The sequence below is a fragment of the Piliocolobus tephrosceles genome, chromosome 6, assembly GCF_002776525.5.
Source record: "Piliocolobus tephrosceles isolate RC106 chromosome 6, ASM277652v3, whole genome shotgun sequence".
Taxonomy (NCBI): Eukaryota; Metazoa; Chordata; class Mammalia; order Primates; family Cercopithecidae; genus Piliocolobus; species Piliocolobus tephrosceles.
The window spans coordinates 36,172,294-36,193,455 of NC_045439.1; the positions used below are offsets into that span (position 1 = coordinate 36,172,294).

Sequence of the window (21,162 nt, forward strand, 5' to 3'; positions counted from 1 at the left end):
AGGTTAAGTTAACAGGCAGTGGAGTTTAGGTAGGGGCCTATGGTGGCAGGATGGGTTTACAAGCCTTGGGAGAGGGCAGTGGGGGAAGATAAAGGGCACAGGCAATACTAGAATTGTCCTGAGGAAGGGATGGTGTAGGAAAAGAAGTGGATACAGCTGACTGGGAAGATGGCAGCTGAGAAGACAACGAGGAGGCTTGAGGGGGTTAAAGAAGACAGTTGAGAGGAAAAGGTAGGGGCTGGGAGGGGTGGACAGCAGTCAACTGGATCAAACGAGGAAAAAGAGGTAGAGTTGGGAGGAGAAAGGTAAGGATCAGGGCGGTAAGAATGGAGGGGAAGGATTTGAATAGGTAAGAAGAATTGCAGAGGTCAGGTTGTGATCTGAGTGGAAAAAGGCATGGACATAAGGAATTTCTCCCCATTTTTCCAGTCATTGGCAATACTGGCTTAAGTCAGTTAAAATTATAAGGCTGAATGTTCTATTTGCGGGCCATTTGGACCCATTATTTAATTGGTACTGTGGCCAGGCTGTATTGCAAAAAAGATAAAGTGCTTAGGGCGAATATCTTGCCTGAGGCCTAAGGTTTGCGGGTTTTTTATGAAGCAGCCTAGAGGGCTGTTGTTTGGAATGCAGAATCGGGAGTTTCTCATAACAGAGGGTAGGCTCGGGAGAACAGGGGAAAAGGAGACCGTCCTGGAGGGAGATGATAAAAGGAGCAATTGTCACTGCTGCCTTTTTCGTCCATCCATCCGGGAACAGGATCAAATGGCTTAGAGGCATCCCTCTAAGACCAGATGATCAGTGAGTGCCTGGCACACGCCGGAGCCTTCTTGGACCAATGTCGGATTTTTGGACCAGAGAAACTAAGAGAGGCTCTGTGGATTTTCCCTGTTAAACCAGGATTCTGGGGAAACTTACCAGTAGGTGAGATCAGTGACCAATGTGCATGCACAGAGAAGCAACTAGAGACCAAGGAGCTTCCTTTGTCTGGCTGCTGTGGCTTGCTCTCTGGGGTGGAGGGGTAGGTCCACGGGGGATGTGGATCAGAACCCCTCCTGGGTTTCGGCACCAGATGTAAGGTTCTTGTGTTGGTTCAAACCCTGAGAGCGCACCAACAGACAACATGAGGTGGTGTGTTTCAATGAGTGCCTGGGCGCAGGTGGGCTGAGGCCCAAAGGTTTTATAATCTCCTGTAAACAGGAAGTGTCCTAGTCTGACGTAATTGCTATGTTGTATACGATGGCCTCTTTCTCAGTGTTCAGGGGTACACATCTTCTTGCCGGCTCTCTTCCTGCTTCTGCTATCTTGCTGGCGCACGCTGCTGGCGCAAGTAGCCTTGCGCCTTGGGACTGGGCCTGAGAAGGAAGGAGTTATTCATCTCCTTAAGCTTTCAGGTCCCAGGGAGAATCTTACACTGTTCATCCCTGCTTTGAGATGCCAGGGAAATCTGCAGGTGTCTTCTGAAATCCAAGTCTGTTCTAAGCTTAATTTATAAGAGCGACACACAGTAAGTAATGATGAGTGAGTTTCTCCTTGTGGTCATGAACTTTTGTAGCAATACTGAAACCATCTCTGTAAAATTATAACTGAGGAAATTCTGACAGTGAAAGAAATCAGACCTGACTGACTCCATCTTGCTTCTAACCTGTAAGCTGCCCTCGTTCATTCCTGGGCATAGGCTGAACTAACTTTGGGAAGGAATTCAGTTCATGGTTTGACTCTGAAACAAAATTAGATAATAACCCTTTCCCAAAAAGACCCCCTTCTTGCCTGGGGACCAGTCTGCCTTTACAGGACTAACAAATTAGCTACAAGATTAGAAATTACAGTTTAGGGGTCATGCAGCCTCTGGCTCCAAGAGTCTGAACCTCCCCAAATTGCTCCCGGGGATAACATCCCTATTGTAAAACCTGACATCAGTTCTTGAGATATTTTGCAGACCCTGCACTGGATGGATCAACTGACATTACCCGGATGGGTAATTGGGCTCAACCAGTTCTGCCATCCCACCCAGTGACAGAAAACAGCAAGAAAAGCTCACTTCGCACCCTATGATTCCATCTCCAAACTGAACAATCAGCACTCCCCATTTCCCAAGCCCCTACCCACCAAATTATCTTTAAACACTCTGATCCCTGAATTCTCGGCGAGACTGATTTGAGTAATAACAAAATTCCAGTCTCTGCACAGCCAGCTCTTCAATTCCCCATTGTAATTCCCCTGCCTTGATAAATTGGCTCTGACTAGGCAGCATGCAAGGTGAACCAATTGGGTGGTTACAATTCTTAATTATGAAGTTTAAATCTTTTGAAAATATTGTATCTCAAAGAGGTGCCAGCAAAAAAATGAAAGTGATTCAGTATATCGTAAGATGATGTTTCAGAATTTTAGTATATAGTAAGAATTTGAAAACTTTCTTTACCTGTGATCTGTATAGCTATATTGTACCTGGGAATACAATGTGATATAGAGAATATTCTGCATTAATCTTTCATGAGATTTCTTTATCACTTGGTAAGGTAATGAGGACTCCAATTGGCTTCTTTTGAAAAATCATAAAATCAAAAGAATTCTGGTTTTGAAGGAAAAAAAAAAAGGCGAGTTTTAACTGCTGGGTTTACCCTGTGTAATCATGGTATTAAAAGAAACAAAAACCTTAAACAACAACAAAAAATTTTATAGAGTTTATTTGAACAAAGAAAATTCACGAATCAGGCAGCACTCAGAACCAGAAGAAGTTGAGAGAGCTCCATTCTTCAATATGGGCAATGAGTATAGACAAAACAGGAAAGTGAAGTAAATAAATAGCTTGATTGGTTATAGCTAGGCATCTGCCTTATATGGACATGGTCTGATCAGTTGATCAGGTTTCAGTTTCTTTACTTGCTAAAGAAGATAGCATAGCAATGGAAGTACAAAGACAGCCTTGGGCAAAATTTAAGTTAACAATGGGCAAGTCATTTAGTTGGCTGTGCTTTTATTTCCTCATTTGTTGAATGGTTTTTTTTGTTTTTGTTTTTGCTTAGCAAAAAACAAAAATAGGTCTATTGTAAGAGTCAAATAACATAATGCTTGTTATGATGTCGTTTAAATCATAAGGTCAAATACAGGTATAAGGTGACGATTTTGGTATTTGGTAATGATATGCTATAATGGTTTCCTAGCCAGTATATACTGCATTTACTCTATAGAATTTTTGTATAATGTGCCTCTAGTTGTTTAGATAAGCAATCTATAGATAGGCTGAATTTGAATTCTGCTCTTCTGTTTTGCTTAAATGTTTCCTTTCTTTGTTTTAGTTGCTGATTGTTGGAGGTTCTTTTGGTCTTCGTGAGTTTTCTCAAATCCGATATGATGCTGTGAAGATTAAAGTAAGAAATATAATTAGAGTTTGACATGTGTCTGTCTATATGTATGTTCTCATTTAGGAAAATTGTATACTCAGTATACTATGCAGTCTGAGTTTGTCTTGCTTTTCAACACTAAGATGTGATCTTTGTTTTTTTCTTTAAAATAACATTAGTGATCACGTGGCAGTGAATCATGAAATGGAACTAATTTGGTAATCTATCTTTCTTTCTTTTTTTTTTTTCCCATGGGGTCTCACTCTGTCACTCAGACTGGAGTGCGGTGGCCTATCCTGGTTCACTGCAACCTCCGCCTCCCAGGCTCAAGCAATTCTCTTGTCTCAGCCTCCTGAGTAGCTGATATTACAGGTGCGTGCCACTACCACTGAGCTAATTTTTGTATTTTTAGTAGAGACAGGGTTTCACTATGTTGGCCAGGCTGGTCTTGAACTCCTGACCTCAAATGATCCACCTGCCTTGGCCTTCCACCCAGTCTAGTAATCTTTCTTATTTCATTAGAAAATTTGCAATATTGTTAGCATTCTCCCACAAAATATGATCTGGTGTAGCTGTTTTTAGGATTTAGAAGGGATTAAAAAACGTAGGTCAATAATTTTGCTTTATTTTTCTCTAATTATATTTCAAATTAATATCCATAATTGTATAAAGTATATTGATATGTATCTTTAATAATTGTTACTAAAAGAAAGGAAAACTATTTTTCAGTATAAATAAAGACACCTACATTTATAGTGTCTACTTTGTAGTAGGACTATATTAGTTCGTACACACACACATACACACACACAGATCATCCTTGATTTATAATGGGGTTATGTCTTGCTTTAAACTCATTGTAAATTGAAAATATCGTAAGTAAAAAATGCATTTAATACCTGATTAAGTGGATTGTAAAGTAAAAGAACTGTAAGTTGAAACATTGCAAGTTGGGGACTGTCTATATATTATCATCTTTATTTTACAGGTGAGGAAACAGGGGGTCTATACATTAACTATAGTGGGTCTTTACCTGAAAAAACGGAAGAAAAATTTAAAAAAGCTTAATTAAGTTGGCTAAGGTCACATGGCTACTTATGGGTAGACCTAGGATTCTCACCCTCTGTAATCACACAATTGTGAAATTCAGGTGTTACATAAGAACTCTGTTTTTTTCATTCAGAAGTACATAGCTTTTGTTTATGGCACATATCTGATATTTGTAGTTTTTTTCCCCAAGTAATATATGTATTTTATTAGCAGACCTCAGTAATATCGATAGAAAAGTAGAGTATAAAGGCCTATTCAGTTTCCTCAGTTAATTTTATGGTTTTAGAGAAACTAACATCAGCCAGTTTTAAAGACAGTAGGTATTAGGGTAAATATTAAATTTTTAAAAATGTGTACTTTCTGTGAAGGAATAGAACAATTTTATTTAATGAGCAATTTTACTTAATTTTCAGTTAACTTTCAATTTAACTGTGTTAGAAGATTTCAGTTAGCATCCCAATTACTTTGTCAAGGAATTTTTTTCTTTTTCCCTTTAAGATGAAAATTATGGTAGTATATGACATTTGAAGGGAGAAAATATATATTTGGAAAATAATTGAATAGTGGTCATGTGTTAATATTTGTTAGATACTGCAAGTAAAGTATTCAGAAACTAGTACTTATAAAGTTTATAATTGAGGCTGGAAGACAGCTAATAAAAAAAAAATGTACCCAGACATATAATATAGCAATGCCAGTAAAATGCCATTATTAGAAGTTCAAGGAGAGGTGTATAGTTTTAACTTGGAAAAGGAGAATCAGAGAAGGTTTTCTAAAAGCATTAGCCTTTGAATTAGGCTTTAAGAATGAGCAGGAATTAGCTAAATGATAGAAATAACTTATATTCTATAAGGTAGAGAGAGTATTGGGCACATGGTCAGTGTTTCATTTTAGAAATAGCTCTCTGGCAGTGGAGTACAGGTGGATGGGTATTGGGGGACCAAAATGGAAGAGAAAATATTGTTTAGGTTGGAAGTAAAGAGACCTGTTAGGATTCTGGGGCAGTAGCATGGATGAACAATAGTGGAACCTGAAACAACATATTTGCAATGATGATAAAGAGAAATTAATGAGTTCCAGCAATAATTTTAGCAGCAAATTGATTAGTATTTGATGACTAATGTATGTAATATAAAAATATGAATACATCTAGGATGACTCAAGGTTTTGGTTTTAAGGACTGGGTAAATGGTGGTGCCAGTAACCCAGTGTATTAGTCTGTCTTCACACTGCTAATAAAGACCTACTCAAGACTGGGTAATTTATACAGAAAAGAGGTTTAATTGACTTACAGTTTCACAAGGCTGGGGAGGCCTCAGGAAACTTACAGTCATGGCAGAAAGGGAAGCAAACGTGACCTTCTTCACATGGTGGCAGGAGAGAGAAATGAGAGCCTAACGAAGGGGAAAATCCCTTATAAAACCATCAGATCTTGTGAGAACTTACTGTCACGAGACTAGCATGGGGGAAACAGCTTCCATGATTCGATTACTTCCCACTGAGTCCTTCCCATGACATACGGGAACTACAATTCAATATGAGATTTGGGTGGGGACACAGCCAAACTGTATCACCCAGTTAAGGAGAACAGGGGAGGATGAGCTACCAGGTGAGGTTTAGGAAATGGAGTCAAAGTAAATGGAACAAGGTTAGGTAAGGTTAACAGAATGAGGCTGATTGAAGTTGAGAGGACAAGGTCAGTTGAAGTCAAGGGAATTCAGTTAAAAGAATGGGGGATAGTTAAGGTCTATAGGAGGAAGATGAGAGGACATGGTTGAGGTGAGAAGGATCAGAAGACAAGGCCTATGAGATTTAGAGGCCGAGGTTGGTTGATGTTGAAAAGTCAAACTCAGGTGATCAAGAGTCAGTGTTTGGGTGAGGTTGAGTTCCAGTTAAGTAGAGAAGATGAGGAAATGTTGAGAGGAGTTAAGAGGTTGAGTTTTGTCCTTGAGGATTGAAAGGATAAGACTGGTGGTTGCATGGGTTGAGAGATTGAGGTTAGGGTGGTCAAGAGGGTAAATTGCTGAGGTCAAGGGGGGTTGACAGTGTGGCCTAAAGGAAAAACTTGGATCAAAAGAGGATGGGTTCAGTTGAGAAGTTTGGAAAAGGATGTGGAAAGGACAGTATGGATTTGGGGTGACCAACCATCATTGTTTGCCTGAGACAGTCCTGATTTTTGTACTGAAAGTTTGGCATCCCAGGAAAGAAAACATCTGGCTTCTCAGTAAAGGATGTGCAAAGTTCAGGGGAAAGTATAAGCCTAAAAAAGTAAGAGCTGGAAGCAACAGCTTTCAAGTTTTAGAAAACGATTTGGAATAGTTTATCTGCTGTCCCTAGTAGCTGTTGCTGTTTTTTTCTCATGAGTGCTGATACTGACAACCAAGGTTCTACAATAATGGATCATACATTGTTGCATCAGACCAAGTGATGTGATTTAAGTGTGCAATATACGTATGCTACATTTGTGAGCAGTAAGTCTTCAACTTTGCCTGCCTGTTGTGCTTTATAACAGATGGTGTTAGTTTAATTTTTAACATTATAAATATTGTGACCAAGTTTTCTAAGATTAGATAATGAAAATGAGAACAATTATAATACCAGTGCCAGTATGATTCAGACATCACTGAAAAAGGAAGCTAAATGACTCTGTTATTTTAATGACATATGGAAGGACACATACAACTGGATTAAGGAATTAAATAACCAAAATGGAGCATACTGCACAATACGCAAACAAGAAATTGAGATTGGGCATGGTGGAGACAGGGATGTGAAAACAGATATGAAGACTGAATCTCACAGGTCCAAGATGAGGCAGGCAAGTACTTATAAATCAATCATAAGTTTACTTATCTCCCCAAAATACAATACTATACTCAGTCTAAAATAGAGCTGCTGAGTTAGCTTGTGCATACCGTACCAATGAGAACATGCATTATCATATTGTTCTCTTGATTGCTCTATGAAATTGACTAAAGTGACATTTTTCTGATTCAGAGGTTAGAACTGTTAAAATATCCTATGGATGAACAAAAGGGGGACTGGTACCAGGTCTGTTGTCCTCCTATGTATACTGTTAAATTTTGCCAAGGATCGTGCTTTCTATAGTATATCAATGCTAAACTGAAAAATGGCACCAAGAAATGTCCAGGTACTTGATTAAGAAAAAACTGAGTTTTAAATTATATTCTGGGGCCAGGCATGGTGGTTCATATGTGTTCATCCCAGCACTCTGGGAGACCTAGGTGGGTGGATCACTTGAACCAGGAGTTCAGGACCAGCCTGGGCAATATGATGAAACCTCATCTCTACAAAAAATGCAAAAAATTAGCCAGGCATGGTGGTGCGTGCCTGTAGTCCCAGCTGCTTGGAGGCTGATCTGGGAGGATTGATGTAGCTCAGGAGTTTGAGGCTGCAGTGAGCTGTGATCGTGCCATTGCACTCCAGCCCTGGGTGACAGAGCGAGACCCTGTCTCAAAAAAACAAACGACCCAAAAAGCCAAATTATCTTCTGATTTCTTTGAAGATTTTAATGAAACCACAGAAAATGTAAAAACAAAAATTGTTCATATCTTGTCAGTTGTTGCTTTTGCCCAGTTTTCTTTATGGGATGCCAATCAGATATATGTTATATTCTTTAACTATGCCCAACATTTCTATTATGATTTTTCAGTGTTTTCCCCCATTCTTTTTTTTGTACTTTATTTTTGTATATTTTCTATTGTTTTATCTTCTAGTCACTAAATTTCTCTTTTGCTGTGTTCAATGTCCACATAAAGCCATCCCTTGATTTCATGATTTCAGTTACTATATTTTTTAGTTTTAAAATGCACATTTAATTCTTTATTACACATTCTAGTACTCTGGAGAAATCTTCTATGATGCCATATTTTAATCTATTTTTTTCCTTTGATATCTTGAAGATATACAAATTATTATTACTTTAAAGGCCTGTCTCCAACATAAGGATCACTGTAGACCTGCTTTTATTATCTAATTTTTCTCTTGTTTTTTCAGTTATATGATTCTATCTTTAAACATGCCTCATAATTTTTTAATTAAATACTGGACATTATTTATAAACAATTATAGAGGTTCCAGATGGTATTGTTTTCTTCCATAAAAGGCGTATCCTTTTTTCTTGATGCAGATAGATTGAGGGCTGATCGGTCTTAATAGCATCCAGGTGTGAGCCAGGTCATGGCTTGATTTCAGTTAAGTAAGACTTAGGCTGTCCTCTGTTTCTTCCCTATTCCTAGCCCCTAATCTGTCTGTATTGAAAAAAAAAAAAAAAAAAAAAAAGATAAACCCTTCCTGGAGGAAAACAGTAGCATCTGGAACCTCTATAGTTGTTTATAAATAACGTCCATGGACCTACATGGCTTTAAATTGATACTCCAGGAAATTATGCTCTACTTTTCAGAGAATTTTCAACCTAGTGGTATACTCCTATCTTACGCAGTTCCAGAATTTCAAAACTGTCTGTTGTGTGTATTTTGATCTCTATTTTTTTGTCATTATAGCCCTGTATGGTGGTTTCTGTAACCCCCAGTAGCAGCCATCTACCTGATTTCAAACCTTGGTTCTTATCCTATGGGTTTACCAGGTGTGTCAAGGGTTTCCAGGGGAAAAAAACGGGCTTTCAACTCTAAGCTCTTTTGGAACCCTTCCTTTAGTGGGTCTTTATCTCTTAAACTCCAAGAGACTGCAGGTAATAGCGTTTTTTGGTTGATTATTTTGTTTTGCAAATTACTTTGACATTATTGGATAAATTTTAGATTACTGGATAAATTTTGTACAGAAAATAAAGACACAGGAAGAAAGTTTATCAAAGTAGTATACAACAGAGTAGCATCTTAGGTAGAGGTTTGATTTTAATGTATGCTGGTAAGGCAGACATTTCACACAATCAAAATTAGCACTGAATATTTATTTTAAATCACACAAAGTACAGATACATCTCTCAATAATACAGTCAGTTCCTCGTGCCCACCAGCAGTAGGTCATTTGCTGTTTTCTTAGTTGAAAGCATATGAGGAAGTTAACTTGTATTATAGGTTTGTGTTTTATCCCTTTTACATACATGCAATTATTAATATAGTAATTCATTATTTTATTTTTATTTATCTAAGTTGTTTTGTTGTGAAACACAATACAGAAACCAAGGAGTGTATTGAACATACATGTACAATTTAATAAATTATCATAAACTGAAATCCCAAGTAACCGCCATCTGTGTCAAAAAGTAAAAACTGTTAGCACTCCAGACACATTCTGTGTTGTGTTTCCTAATCTCTCCTCCTGCTGCTCCATGCCTTCCTCTTGCCCCTAAGATAAACACTACTGTGCTTTGTTTTTTGTTTTTGTTTTTGTTTTTGAGATGAACTCTTACTCTGTCACCCAGAGTGCACTGGTGCAATCACTCTTACTCTGTCACCCAGAGTGCACCGTCACCCAGAGTGTCACTGGAGTGCAGTGGTGCGATCTTGGCTCACTGCAGCCTCCACCTCTTGGGTTCAAGCGATTCCCCTGCCTCAGCCTCCCGAGTAGCTGGGACTACAGGTGCAAGCCACCGCACCCAGCTATTTTTTTGTATTTTTAGCAGAGACAGGGTTTCACTGTGTTAGCCGAGATGGTCTTGATCTCCTGACCTCATGATCCGCCCACCTCAGCCTCCCAAAGTGCTGGGATTACAGGCATGAGCCACCACACCCAGCCCTACTGTGCTTTTTATAGTAATCACTTCCTTGGTTTTTATCATCTTAGAATACATCCCAAAACCTTTTGATTAATTTTCTTTGTTCTGAATTTTATATCAGCGGAATTATATATATTCTTTTGTGCTGACTTCTTTTATTCAATATTATATATGTGAAGTTCATCTGTGCTTCAAATCTAAGTCAGGGATCAGTAAGCTTTTCATGTAAAGAGCCAGATAGTAACTGTTGTAGTACAAAGGCAGTCATAGACAAAGGTAAACAAATGAGCATAGCTATGTTCATATGTTTCCATTTTTATTTGTTTCAATAAATTTTTAAAATTTGGTCCTTAATTTTTTTTTTTTTTTAACTCTTTGGTCGTTCAGGAGCATTGTGTATAATTTCCATGTATTTGTACAGCTTCCAAAGTTCTTCTTGTTATTGATTTCTACTTTTATTCTGTTTTGGTCAGAATAGACACTTGATATGATTGATACTGTTTTGAATTTGTTGAGACTTGTTTTGTGGCCTAACATATGGTGTATCCTGGAGAATATTCTATGTGCTGATGAGAAAAATGTGTATTCTGCAGCAGTTGGATGACACATTCTGTAAATTTGTCTTAGGTCCATTTGGTCTAGGGTATAGTTTAACTTTACTGTGTCTTTGTTGATTTTGTACTTGGACGATCTGTCCATCACCAAAAGTAGGGTGTTGAAATCCCCCAATATTATGTATTGCAGTCTGTCTCCCTTTAGATTTGTTAATATTTGCTTTGTATATTTGGGTGCTCAGGTGTTGGGTACATATATATTTACTATTGTTACATTCTATTGCTGAATTGACTGCTTTATCATTATATAATTTCCTTCATTCTCTTTTTAGTTTTTGACTTAAAGTCTGTTTTATCTGATACAAGTGTAGCTACTTCTGTTCTTTTTTTGGTTTTCATTTCCGTGGAATATCTTTTTCTATTTCTTCACTTCCAGTTTATGTGCATCTTTATAGATGAGGTGAATTTCTTATAGGCAGCATATACTTGGGTGTTATATTTTGATTCAGTGAGCCACTCTATGTTTTCTAACTGGAGAGTGTAGTCCATTTACATTCAGTGTTATTATTGATAAGTAAGGCCTTACTACTGCCATTTTGTTGCTCGTTTTCTAGTTGTATAACCCCTCGCTTCCTTTTTTCATTCCTTACTTTTTATGTGATTAAGTGATTTTTATCTGGTAGTATATTTTAATTTGTTGCTTTTTTATTTTTAGTGTATCTGTTATGGATTTTTGCTTTGCGTTACCACGAGGCTTACAGAAAACCTCCTATAGATATAACAACTTATTTGAAATGGATACCAACTTAACTGTGATTATAGAAAAAGAAAAACCAAAATAAAAACCTATACACATTAACTCTCTTTCCTCTAACAATTTGAATTTTTGATGTTACAATTTATTTATTTATTTATTTTTGAGATGGAGTCTTGCTTTGTTGCCTAGGCTGGAGTGCAGTGGTGCAATCTCGGCTCACTGCAACTTCCGCCTTCCAAGTGATTCTGCTGCCTCAGACTCCCAAGTAGCTGGGACTACAGGTGCACACCACCACACCCAACTAATTTTTGTAATTTTAGTAGAGATGGGGTTTTGCCATGTTGACCAGGCTGGTCTTGAACTCCTGACCTCAAGTGATCCACCCACCTCAGCCTCCCAGGATGCTGGGATTACAGATGTGAGCCACTGTGCCTGGCCACAATTTACATTTTTATATTGCCAATCTCTTAGCAAATTGTTGCAGTTACTATTTTTAATAGTTTTGTCTTCTTACTAAAGATAAAAGTAGTCTAAACATTAGGATTGCAGTATTAGTATATCATGCAGTGTTCTTATCTTTTAGTTTGAAGAACTCTCTTTAGCATTTCTTTTGGGACAGGTCTAGTAGCAATAAATTCCCTCTGCTTTTGTTTGGCAGTCGTCTCCATTTCTGAAGGATAACTTTGCTGGATATAGTATTTTTGGTTGTTAACAGTATTTTAGTTTGTTTGTTCTCCTCAGCACTCTAAATATATTGTCCCACTCTCTTCTGGCCTATAAAGTTTCTGCTAAGAAGTCTGCTGCCAGGAATATGGATGTCACTCATATAATTTGCTTCACTTCTCTTGTTACTTTTAGTATCTTATCTTTGACTTTGGTGTTTGAGAGTTTGATTATAATATGTCTTGGGGTATTATTTGGGCTGAATCTGACTGGTGACATTTTACCTTGCTTTACCCAGATATTTATATATTTCTCCAGGTTTAGAAAGTTTTCTGTTATTATTTCTTTCAGTAAGCTTTCTGCTCCTTCGTCTTTCTTAGTTCCCACTTTAACTCCAATAACCTGAATATTTGCTGTTTTTAAGTTGTTCCATAGATCCTGTAAGCTGTTTATTACTTTCATTCTTTTTCCTTTTTTCTCTTCTTACTGTGTATTTTCAAATAGTTTCTCTTTGAGCTTATTGATCTTTCATCTGTTTGCTGAATTTTTCCATTGATGCTTTGTAGTGCATTTTTTGTTTCATTCATTGTATTTTTCAGCTCCAGGATTTCTGTTTGATTTTTTAAAAATTATTTCAACTTCTCTGTTCAATTTCTCGATAAATTTCTAAATGGTTCTCTGTCTTTTAGTGAAGTTTATTTAACTTCCTTGAAACAGCCATTTTCAGTTCTTTGTCTGAAAGATTACACATCTCCATCATTTTAGGGTTGGTCTCCAGTGCCTTATTTTGTCCATTTGATGAAGTCATATTTTCCTAAAGGTTTCTGATACTCGAAGAAATGTGACAATTTATGTGCATTGAGAGCCTCTGTATTTATCTTAGTCTGTGCAGTCTGGTTTTGTTTGTGCCTGTCCTTCTTCAGAGGGTTTTCCAGGGATTCTAAGCACACTGACTGTTGTCTTCTCTGAGCCTATGACAACTTGAGCTGCCTCAGCACTAGAGAGTGCTCAAAGCCGAGGCTTGCCATGAGTCTCATGAGGGCTCCAAGGTTGGCATGGCTTTCTGGCCCAAATGGATCTGTGGAAGATCCAAGGTAGGTACTGGGGCTGTGTGGGAATGCTGACCAGGTACTTGAGTCCAGAAGACTGTCTCAGTGCCCCAGACAAGCATGCCTCCCAACAGCTGTCTGCATAGGCAGGATGGGTTCTTGACTGTAGCAAAAGGAACTGGAGTTGAGACTGGACCCCTTTTGGATCTGCTGTGGGGAGGCTGATGACCCCCTCTCATTGCCACAGATGAGCATATGTCACTTGGCAGGTCACTGCATCAGTGGGGTAGTTCCTCAACTTCCACAGGAGGGGCTGAAGCTGAGACTGAGCTGCCTTGGGATCTACTGTAGAAGAGAGGATGGCATGCCTGTCACATTGGCTCAGGTGGGTGTGCATTTCCCACCAGGTCCCTAGACAGACAGGATAGTTCCCCAACTGTGGCAGGAGAGGCTGGAGCTGAGACTGGGCCCCCCTGGGATCTGCTGTGGCCTGGAGGCTAGAGAGCTGGATCTTGTTGGCTCAAGTGGGGCACTTGTCTCCCTGGAGGATCCTGCACAGACAGGATCGTTTCTCAACTACAGCAAGAGGGGCAGCAGCTGAGGCTGGGCCCCCTCAGGATCTGCTGTGACAGGAGGTTGGCAAGCCCACTGGGGAGGCCTATACTCTTGGGCTGCCAGATATGGTTGAGTCTCCCTTTGGGTCCTTGTGTAAACAGCTCTGAGCTGGGACCTCCAGCTGAAGGTTGGAGCAGAGCCACAGGGCCACTTTCAGGCTTACTGTCAAGACCAATATCAGCAGGCAGACAAGCCTTTCTGCTAAGTCACTAGCATGTGTGATTCCTTCTGGACCTCTTGGCAGCTGGTTTTGGTTGTAGACTGAAGGCCAAATGGGGCTGTTAGCTAAGCCCCTTGAAGGACTGGGCTGTTTTCCAGGCTTGAACTTAGAAGCAAGCTCAGTGAATCATCCACCTAGGTGTGAATGCATTCAAAACAACTTTCCTAGGTCTTTGGCTCCATCAGGGTTTGACAACCTCCTACCTGAATTCTGAGGCTCCTGCAGAGAGACTTTTTACTGTGGATAGGTGCAGGATTCTTGTTGCTATGGGGGGATATGAGCAGGTTACCTTCTATTCTGCCATCTTGGTGACATCCTGAACATTCCATTCTTGTATGCTTTTCTCTTGTACATGTACAAAAAGGAATTGCTAGATTATAGGGTGTTGTATCATACTTCAATTTTATTTGATAGTTCCAAACTGTTTTTCTTTTTTTTTTTCTTTTTTTTTTTTTTTTTTGAGACGGAGTCTCGCTCTGTCGCCCAGGCTGGAGTGCAGTGGCCGGATCTCAGCTCACTGCAAGCTCCGCCTCCCAGGTTTACGCCATTCTCCTGCCTCAGCCTCCCTAGTAGCTGGGGCTACAGGCGCCCGCCACCTCGCCCGGCTAGTTTTTTGTATTTTTTAGTAGAGACGGGGTTTCACCGTGTTAGCCAGGATGGTCTCGATCTCCTGACCTCGTGATCCGCCCGTCTCGGCCTCCCAAAGTGCTGGGATTACAGGCTTGAGCCACCGCGCCCGGCCTCCAAACTGTTTTTCAGAATGACCATCCGTCTATATTGTTACCAGCAATTTATCGTTAAGGCTGCAAATACTTTGTATTGTCAGTTTAATTTTGTTTTGTTTTTTAAAATCATTCTGGTGGGTGTGTTATGAATTGCTAATTATGAGGTGAATTTAAATTTTCCATGGTGACTGATGAAGTTAATCACTTTTTATATGTCTGTTGGCCATTTTTATATTCTATTTTGTATATTCATTTTTGTGATATGTCTATTGAGGCCTCTTCCTCATTTTTTTCTACTGGATTATTGGGGTTTTTCCTACTATTTTTTAGGAGTTTTTTTATGCATGCCAGATTATAAAACTTTTAGTCTTCACTTTCTTTCTTTTTTTTTTTTTTTTTTTTTTGAGACGGAGTCTCGCTCTGTCGCCCAGGCTGGAGTGCAGTGGTCGGATCTCAGCTCACTGCAAGCTCCGCCTCCGGGGTTTACGCCATTCTCCTGCCTCAGCCTCCCGAGTAGCTGGGACTACAGGCACCCGCCACCTCGCCCGGCTAGTTTGTTTGTATTTTTTCAGTAGAGACGGGGTTTCACCGTGTAGACCAGGATGGTCTCGATCTTCTGACCTCGTGATCCGCCCGTCTCAGCCTCAGTCTTCACTTTCTTAATGGTATCTTTTGATGAACAAATTTTCTTAAGTTTAATACAGTTGGCTGGGCACGGTGGCTCACACCTGTAATCCCAGCACTTTGGGAGGCCGAGGTGGGTGGATCATGAGGTCAGGAGATCAAGACCATCCTAGCCAACATGGTGAAACCCTGTCTCTACTAAAATACAAAAAATTAGCCGGGCGTAGTGGCACGTGCCTGTAGTCCTAGCTACTCAGGAGGCTGAAGCAGAGGAATTGCTTGAACCCAGGGGGCAGTGGTTGCAGTGAGCCAAGATCGTGCCACTGCACTCCAGCCTGGTGACAGAGTGAGATTCCCATGTCAAAAAAAAAAAAGTTTAATACACTATATTTTATTCCTCTTTTACTTTATGATTTTTTTTTCTTTTAAGAAACATTTTCCTTACTCCAAAGTATAAATATTTTTCTATGTGAATTACCAAGAGTTTTGAATTTTGCCTTTCATGTTTGGGTCTACATTCTATTTGGAATTGATTTTTTTCTTTTTTTGTATGTGATGTGAGGAATATATTCTCTAATATTAATAGATAAGAAATTGTGCAGTCATCATATACTGACAATAGCATTGTTTCCTGACTGCTCTTCTGTGCCTAATTTGTCATAAATCAGCTGTTCATATAAGTTTTTAAGTCTGCTTCAGGATTCTCTGTTCTGTCGCATTAGTTTATTTGCAAATTACATTGTGATTTCCAAATTAACTCTGCCTTTCTGGAATAAATTCAACTTGATTATGGTATGCTATCTTTTTGGTATGTTGCTGAATTCTTTTTACACTATTTAAGAATTCTGCATTTGTGTTCATATATGAAACTGGCCTGCTATTTTAATTTTCTTGTGAAATTTGTTATCAGGGTTATGCTTACCACATAACTCATACAGAATATTTGTTACATTGGCATTATTTCTTCCTTGGGATAATTCACTGACACAGCCATGTGACCCAGGAGTTTTCTTTGTGTGAGGTTATTAATTATAGATTTAATTCTTTATAGATTGTAAAACTATTCAAGTTGTCTATTCTTCCTTTGTCAGTTTTGGAAAGTTGTATTTTTCTATTAATCTGTCCATTTTTGTCTAAGTTTTCAAATTAATGGCATAAAATTACTCATATTTTAATACTATCTCTTTATTGTCTACAGAATTTGTGCTGTTGACCTTTTCATCTAGATACTCTTTGTGATTTCTCTTTTTTCTCTTAATCAATTTCACTTTGATTAAAAATGTTTTTGTTTTGTTGTGCTTATTTCTTACTGTGTTCTTTCAGTCTGAGGACTCACTGCTATGTAGTGGGGCATTCTTTGCTATTTTTAGTTAGTTATTGCTCTCCCTCCCTTTTCTTTATTTTCTAATTCTGGAACTCCTATTAGCTATGTGTTAGAACTTTTAGGTCTAGCTTTTGTAAAATACTTTTTTTCATTCATCTCATCTTTATCTCTTCATCCATTATTCCAGTGAAATCCTCTGGTTATGCTTTTATTTTACTTACTTGATCTTTGCTTTTTTGTAGTTGTTGTTTATTAATTTCAGCCATCATACTCTTCTTTCCTGAAGGCTTTGCCACACACAGAAAAGACTTTTTATACAGGTAATATAGCATTAGCTCCTTTTTACCTCTATGGATTTTTTTTTTTTTTTTTTTTTTTGTAGGTACCTACTTCTGGCCCATGGAAGGTATTCCTGTTTGTTTTCAAGTGCAGCATTATATTAGTATTTTTATGTTATTTCTCCGTAATATAATTTAGGTTGGTGGTTAATAGTGTGAACTCTGTAGGCAAAGAACCATTACTCAAAGCCAAGCTCTGCCTGTTTGACATGTTATTCAAACCCCGCATGTCCCATATTCCTTACATATGATAATACAGATAAAGTTAATACGTATCTCATAGATTTTGTGAGGATGAAACAAGACAGTAAATGTCAAAATGCCTGTCACATAACAAGTAATCAGTAGATATTAACTCTTGTTAGTTGAATAATGGTGGCAGTAGTACATTAGTTATCATTATGTGATCAGAGTAGATGGTGGAGATTTTGCCATGTGTTTGTATTTGGCCATACTATTTCAGCCATCTCCTCTATAACTTAAAATTGAAAATTGAGTCTAACAGACTTCGATAACTTACTACCTTTTTCCTTTTCTACAGATGGATCCTGAGCTTGAAAAAAAACTGAAAGAGAATAAAATATCTTTAGAGTCAGAATATGAGGTACAGTATGTTAATATAGTTTCTGTCTTATAACAATCAGTTACTGGTTTTATCTGCCTTAAAATAAAAGTATTAATAGTACAGAAAAAAATTATCTTGAATATATAGTATTTTGATAAACTGTATAGTCATTTGAAAAGAAAATAAAGATGGATCCATACTTAATATACTACAAATAAATAAATTCCAGATGGATGAAGAATTTAAAAGTAAAAAGCAAAATGCTAAAAGTACTAGGAGAATATAAATGGGGAATTTTGTTTGTTGTCTTGAGTCAAAAAAGCCTATTTAAATGTGATATAAAACCCAGAAGCTCTAAAAGTAAAGATTAATGGGTTCATACATACAAATTCAAAAGTTCAGACTAAAAAAAGGTATATGAAGTCACAAGTTATATGAGAAATCCTACAAATATAGTTTAATCTTATCATGGCACATTAATTTACTTAAATATGAAGACCATCTCCAAATCAATGTGAAAAGTTCAACAATTCATTTGTTCAGTAAGAACATGGGAAAGCATAGCATGTAAAACTTTTGGACAAAAGGAAGTAAGTATCATTCTTAAACATATGAAGAGATGCTCAATTTATCATAATAGGAATGTCAGAGTGTAATGAGGTATCACTTTTCACCCATCTAATTAGCAAAAATCAAGGAGTTTAATAGCACACTATATTATGGGATGTGGTGAGGTGGGATGTTCTTCATGTCTTAGAGTTTGTAATTTTTTTGACTGGATTATATTTTCCTGTTTCTTTGTATCTCTGGTCATTTTGTATCGAAAGGTAGTCATTGTGAATACTACACTGAAGAAAATTCTGAAGAGTGTTGATTTTTGTTTTAGCAGACAATTTAATTGTTGGCTAATCACCTTGAACTTCATTTTGTGCTTTGTAGGGAAGTATCTGTTGAAGGGCTACTATCTTTCCTTGACCCTTCTCCCTTTTTGGGACTTAATCTCCAAACTGTCTCCCCAGAGAATCTTGTCAAGGCTTGGCTTGAAGCTTTGTTGGGGTGAATCTCAAGAAAATCTTATTCTCAGGCATAATTTTTACTCCTGAAGAACAGCCCTTTTGGTGTCTTAGGTGGATGTCAGCGTAGCAACAAAATGTTAAAAGAAAGTTCTCCACTGGGCCGGGCGTGGTGGCTCACGCCTGTAATCCCAGCACTTTGGGAGGCCGAGGCGGGCGGATCATGAGGTCAGGAGATCGAGACCACAGTGAAACCCCGTCTCTACTAAAAATACAAAAAATTAGCCGGGGGCAGTGGCAGGTGCCTATAGTCTCACCTACTCGGGAGGCTGAGGCAGGAGAATGGCGTGAACCCGGGAAGCGGAGCTTGCAGTGAGCCGAGATCGCGTCACTGTACTCCAGCCTGGGCGACAGAGCAAGACTCCGTCTCAAAAAAAAAAAAAAAAGCAAGTTCTCCACTGTGGCAGGCCTGAAAACTCCATATTCTTGACACTGTTTTTTCTCAGCATTTCTTCATGCCGTTCCACACTCAAGCCTATGCCAGTTGGCTGTGAAGTGTTATTTCTTGGGTGGTTTTTCTCAGCACATTTACACAGCCCATTCTTCAGCCACTGTGCATGTTTTGTAGAATTCTACAAGGAATCTCCTTCACCAAAGATCTGTAAAGACTAGACCACTTTTACATGAACTTGTTATTTAACAATTTTCTTCAATTCTGTTAAGCGTATATAATCTTATGTTACCTGGATAATGGCCATTATTCTTTATTAAAATCTTTTAATAACTTTAGATCATTTCATAACTATACTTGAAAATACTTTAAATTCTTTTTGCATGCTAAATTAGTTGAATTTTATTCCTTCGTGTATATATGTAATACAGACTCCTGGTAAAACTATAAGTGAACAGTATTTTCATTTACTACTTTACCATTGATTTTAAAAAAAATCCTTCAACTTGCTAACTTGTAGTTCTACAAGTGCTGTACCAGTAGTGATGCTATGGAGAGTTTGTCTGGGAGTAGATATTCCTTCTAGTTCTTCTAGGACCTGTAGAATCTGAGAGCTGAAGAAACCATGTAGACTATTTGGTCCAACCTTTTCACTGTTACTTATCAGAGAGTTAATTCCCAGGTGGCTTAAATCACTTTCCAAAGATTATATAGCTAGTTAGTAAGAGAGTAATGCTTAGTATCCAAGTGTCAAAGTAAATTTATATCATTTTCCCTGTCTCTGGATATAAGCTATCCTGTGTTTTCTCAGTCTTTTTTTTTTTTTTTTCCTGTCTTACTCAATTATTCCAGAACAACCAAAACAGCAGATATGTAAAAGTTAATGTCAGAGTGGTGGTCAGTAGGAGAAAGGTGAAGAAACATTTATTTTCCCCGTTTTATTCCACCTTTATTTTTGTGCTTGAGAGGTACTTCAGACTAAATGAAGGTAGGATGATCCATAATGTAGTTGCAACTAGTTTCAGTTGCCCAAAAGTGTTTAAGTGTTTTGCTTATGGTAGCTGTAGGAAAAGTCTTTTCATTCCTAAGACCAGACATAAGACAAATTATCTTGGTCTCTTTTCTTTTTTATAGAAGACTTTAGGGTCTCCATCTTTGTTCTTTTCTTCTTATTTTCTACCATCATCCCTGATAATCCTTTCAGTCATTATCGTGCTGAATCAGCCTTCAGACTTGTACTTTTGTTTTCCCAGCTTTGGCCTTTTCCTTGTCCTCTCAAAAATAAGGCATGAAGACTCTTTCTCTATTTTAATAGTTTTATGGTTAAGGTGGGGTAAGATAGGCATTAACACCAATAAAAACAAGAAAAGTTCTAAATCTTAAGATGACATTTCATCAATGATTATGACTGTAGTTGATTTATTTGTTACAATTGTAATTGAGGACCTATCGGATACTTTCTACTCATTTATTCATTGAGTTAATTGTGTCCTAATCAAAGCCACAAGGCTCTTATACTAATATTTATACTTTAATTTTCTGCGGTTCTATAGAAAATAAAAGACTCCAAGTTTGATGACTGGAAGAATATTCGAGGACCCAGGCCTTGGGAAGATCCTGACGTCCTCCAAGGAAGAAATCCAGAAAGCCTTAAGACTAAGACAACTTGACTCTGCTGATTCTCTTTTCCTTTTTAAAAAAAAAAATAAAAATGTTATCAATTGGACTTCCTAATACACACCCCTATCAAGTGGAAAGGAAATTCCAGGCCCATGGAAACTTGGATATGGGTAATTTGATGACAAATAATCTTGATAAAAGGTCATGTACAGGTTTTTATACTTCCCAGCTATTCCATCTGCGGATGAAAGTAACAGTGTTGGTCACGTATATTTTACAACTTGAAATAAAAAATGTAAATACTGCTCCAAAACAGAGTCATGTATTCCACTCTCCAACTACCCACGTATTCCTTTTGCAATAGCCACTAGGGCATCATTTTGATACTTCATTGTAATTTCTGATTCCTAATGAGGACAGTAGGTCTGGCTCCAAATTCTCACAGTAAAATCAAGCAGTAATTTTCTGTCACATCTATTAGGGAAAGAAAAATGATCACAATCTGCTAAGAGTCTTGATTTTCTTTGTAATACCTCACATAGTATGATAATC

At 38.0% G+C, this 21,162-nt stretch overlaps 1 protein-coding gene across 1 annotated transcript in view; it reads left to right on the forward strand.

The window, feature by feature from the left end:
• LOC111520254 (cytochrome c oxidase assembly protein COX16 homolog, mitochondrial) overlaps positions 1-20,923 on the forward strand; it is a 31,782-nt gene extending 10,859 nt beyond the window's left edge. Inside the window, exons 2-4 of the mRNA XM_023182867.3 lie at positions 3,300-3,371; positions 17,503-17,565; positions 20,544-20,923. Of these exons, the coding sequence (XP_023038635.1) occupies positions 3,300-3,371; positions 17,503-17,565; positions 20,544-20,660 (252 nt within the window). The 3' untranslated portion in view covers positions 20,661-20,923. The remainder of the gene's footprint in view (positions 1-3,299; positions 3,372-17,502; positions 17,566-20,543) is intronic.
• Positions 20,924-21,162: the final 239 nt, after the last annotated feature.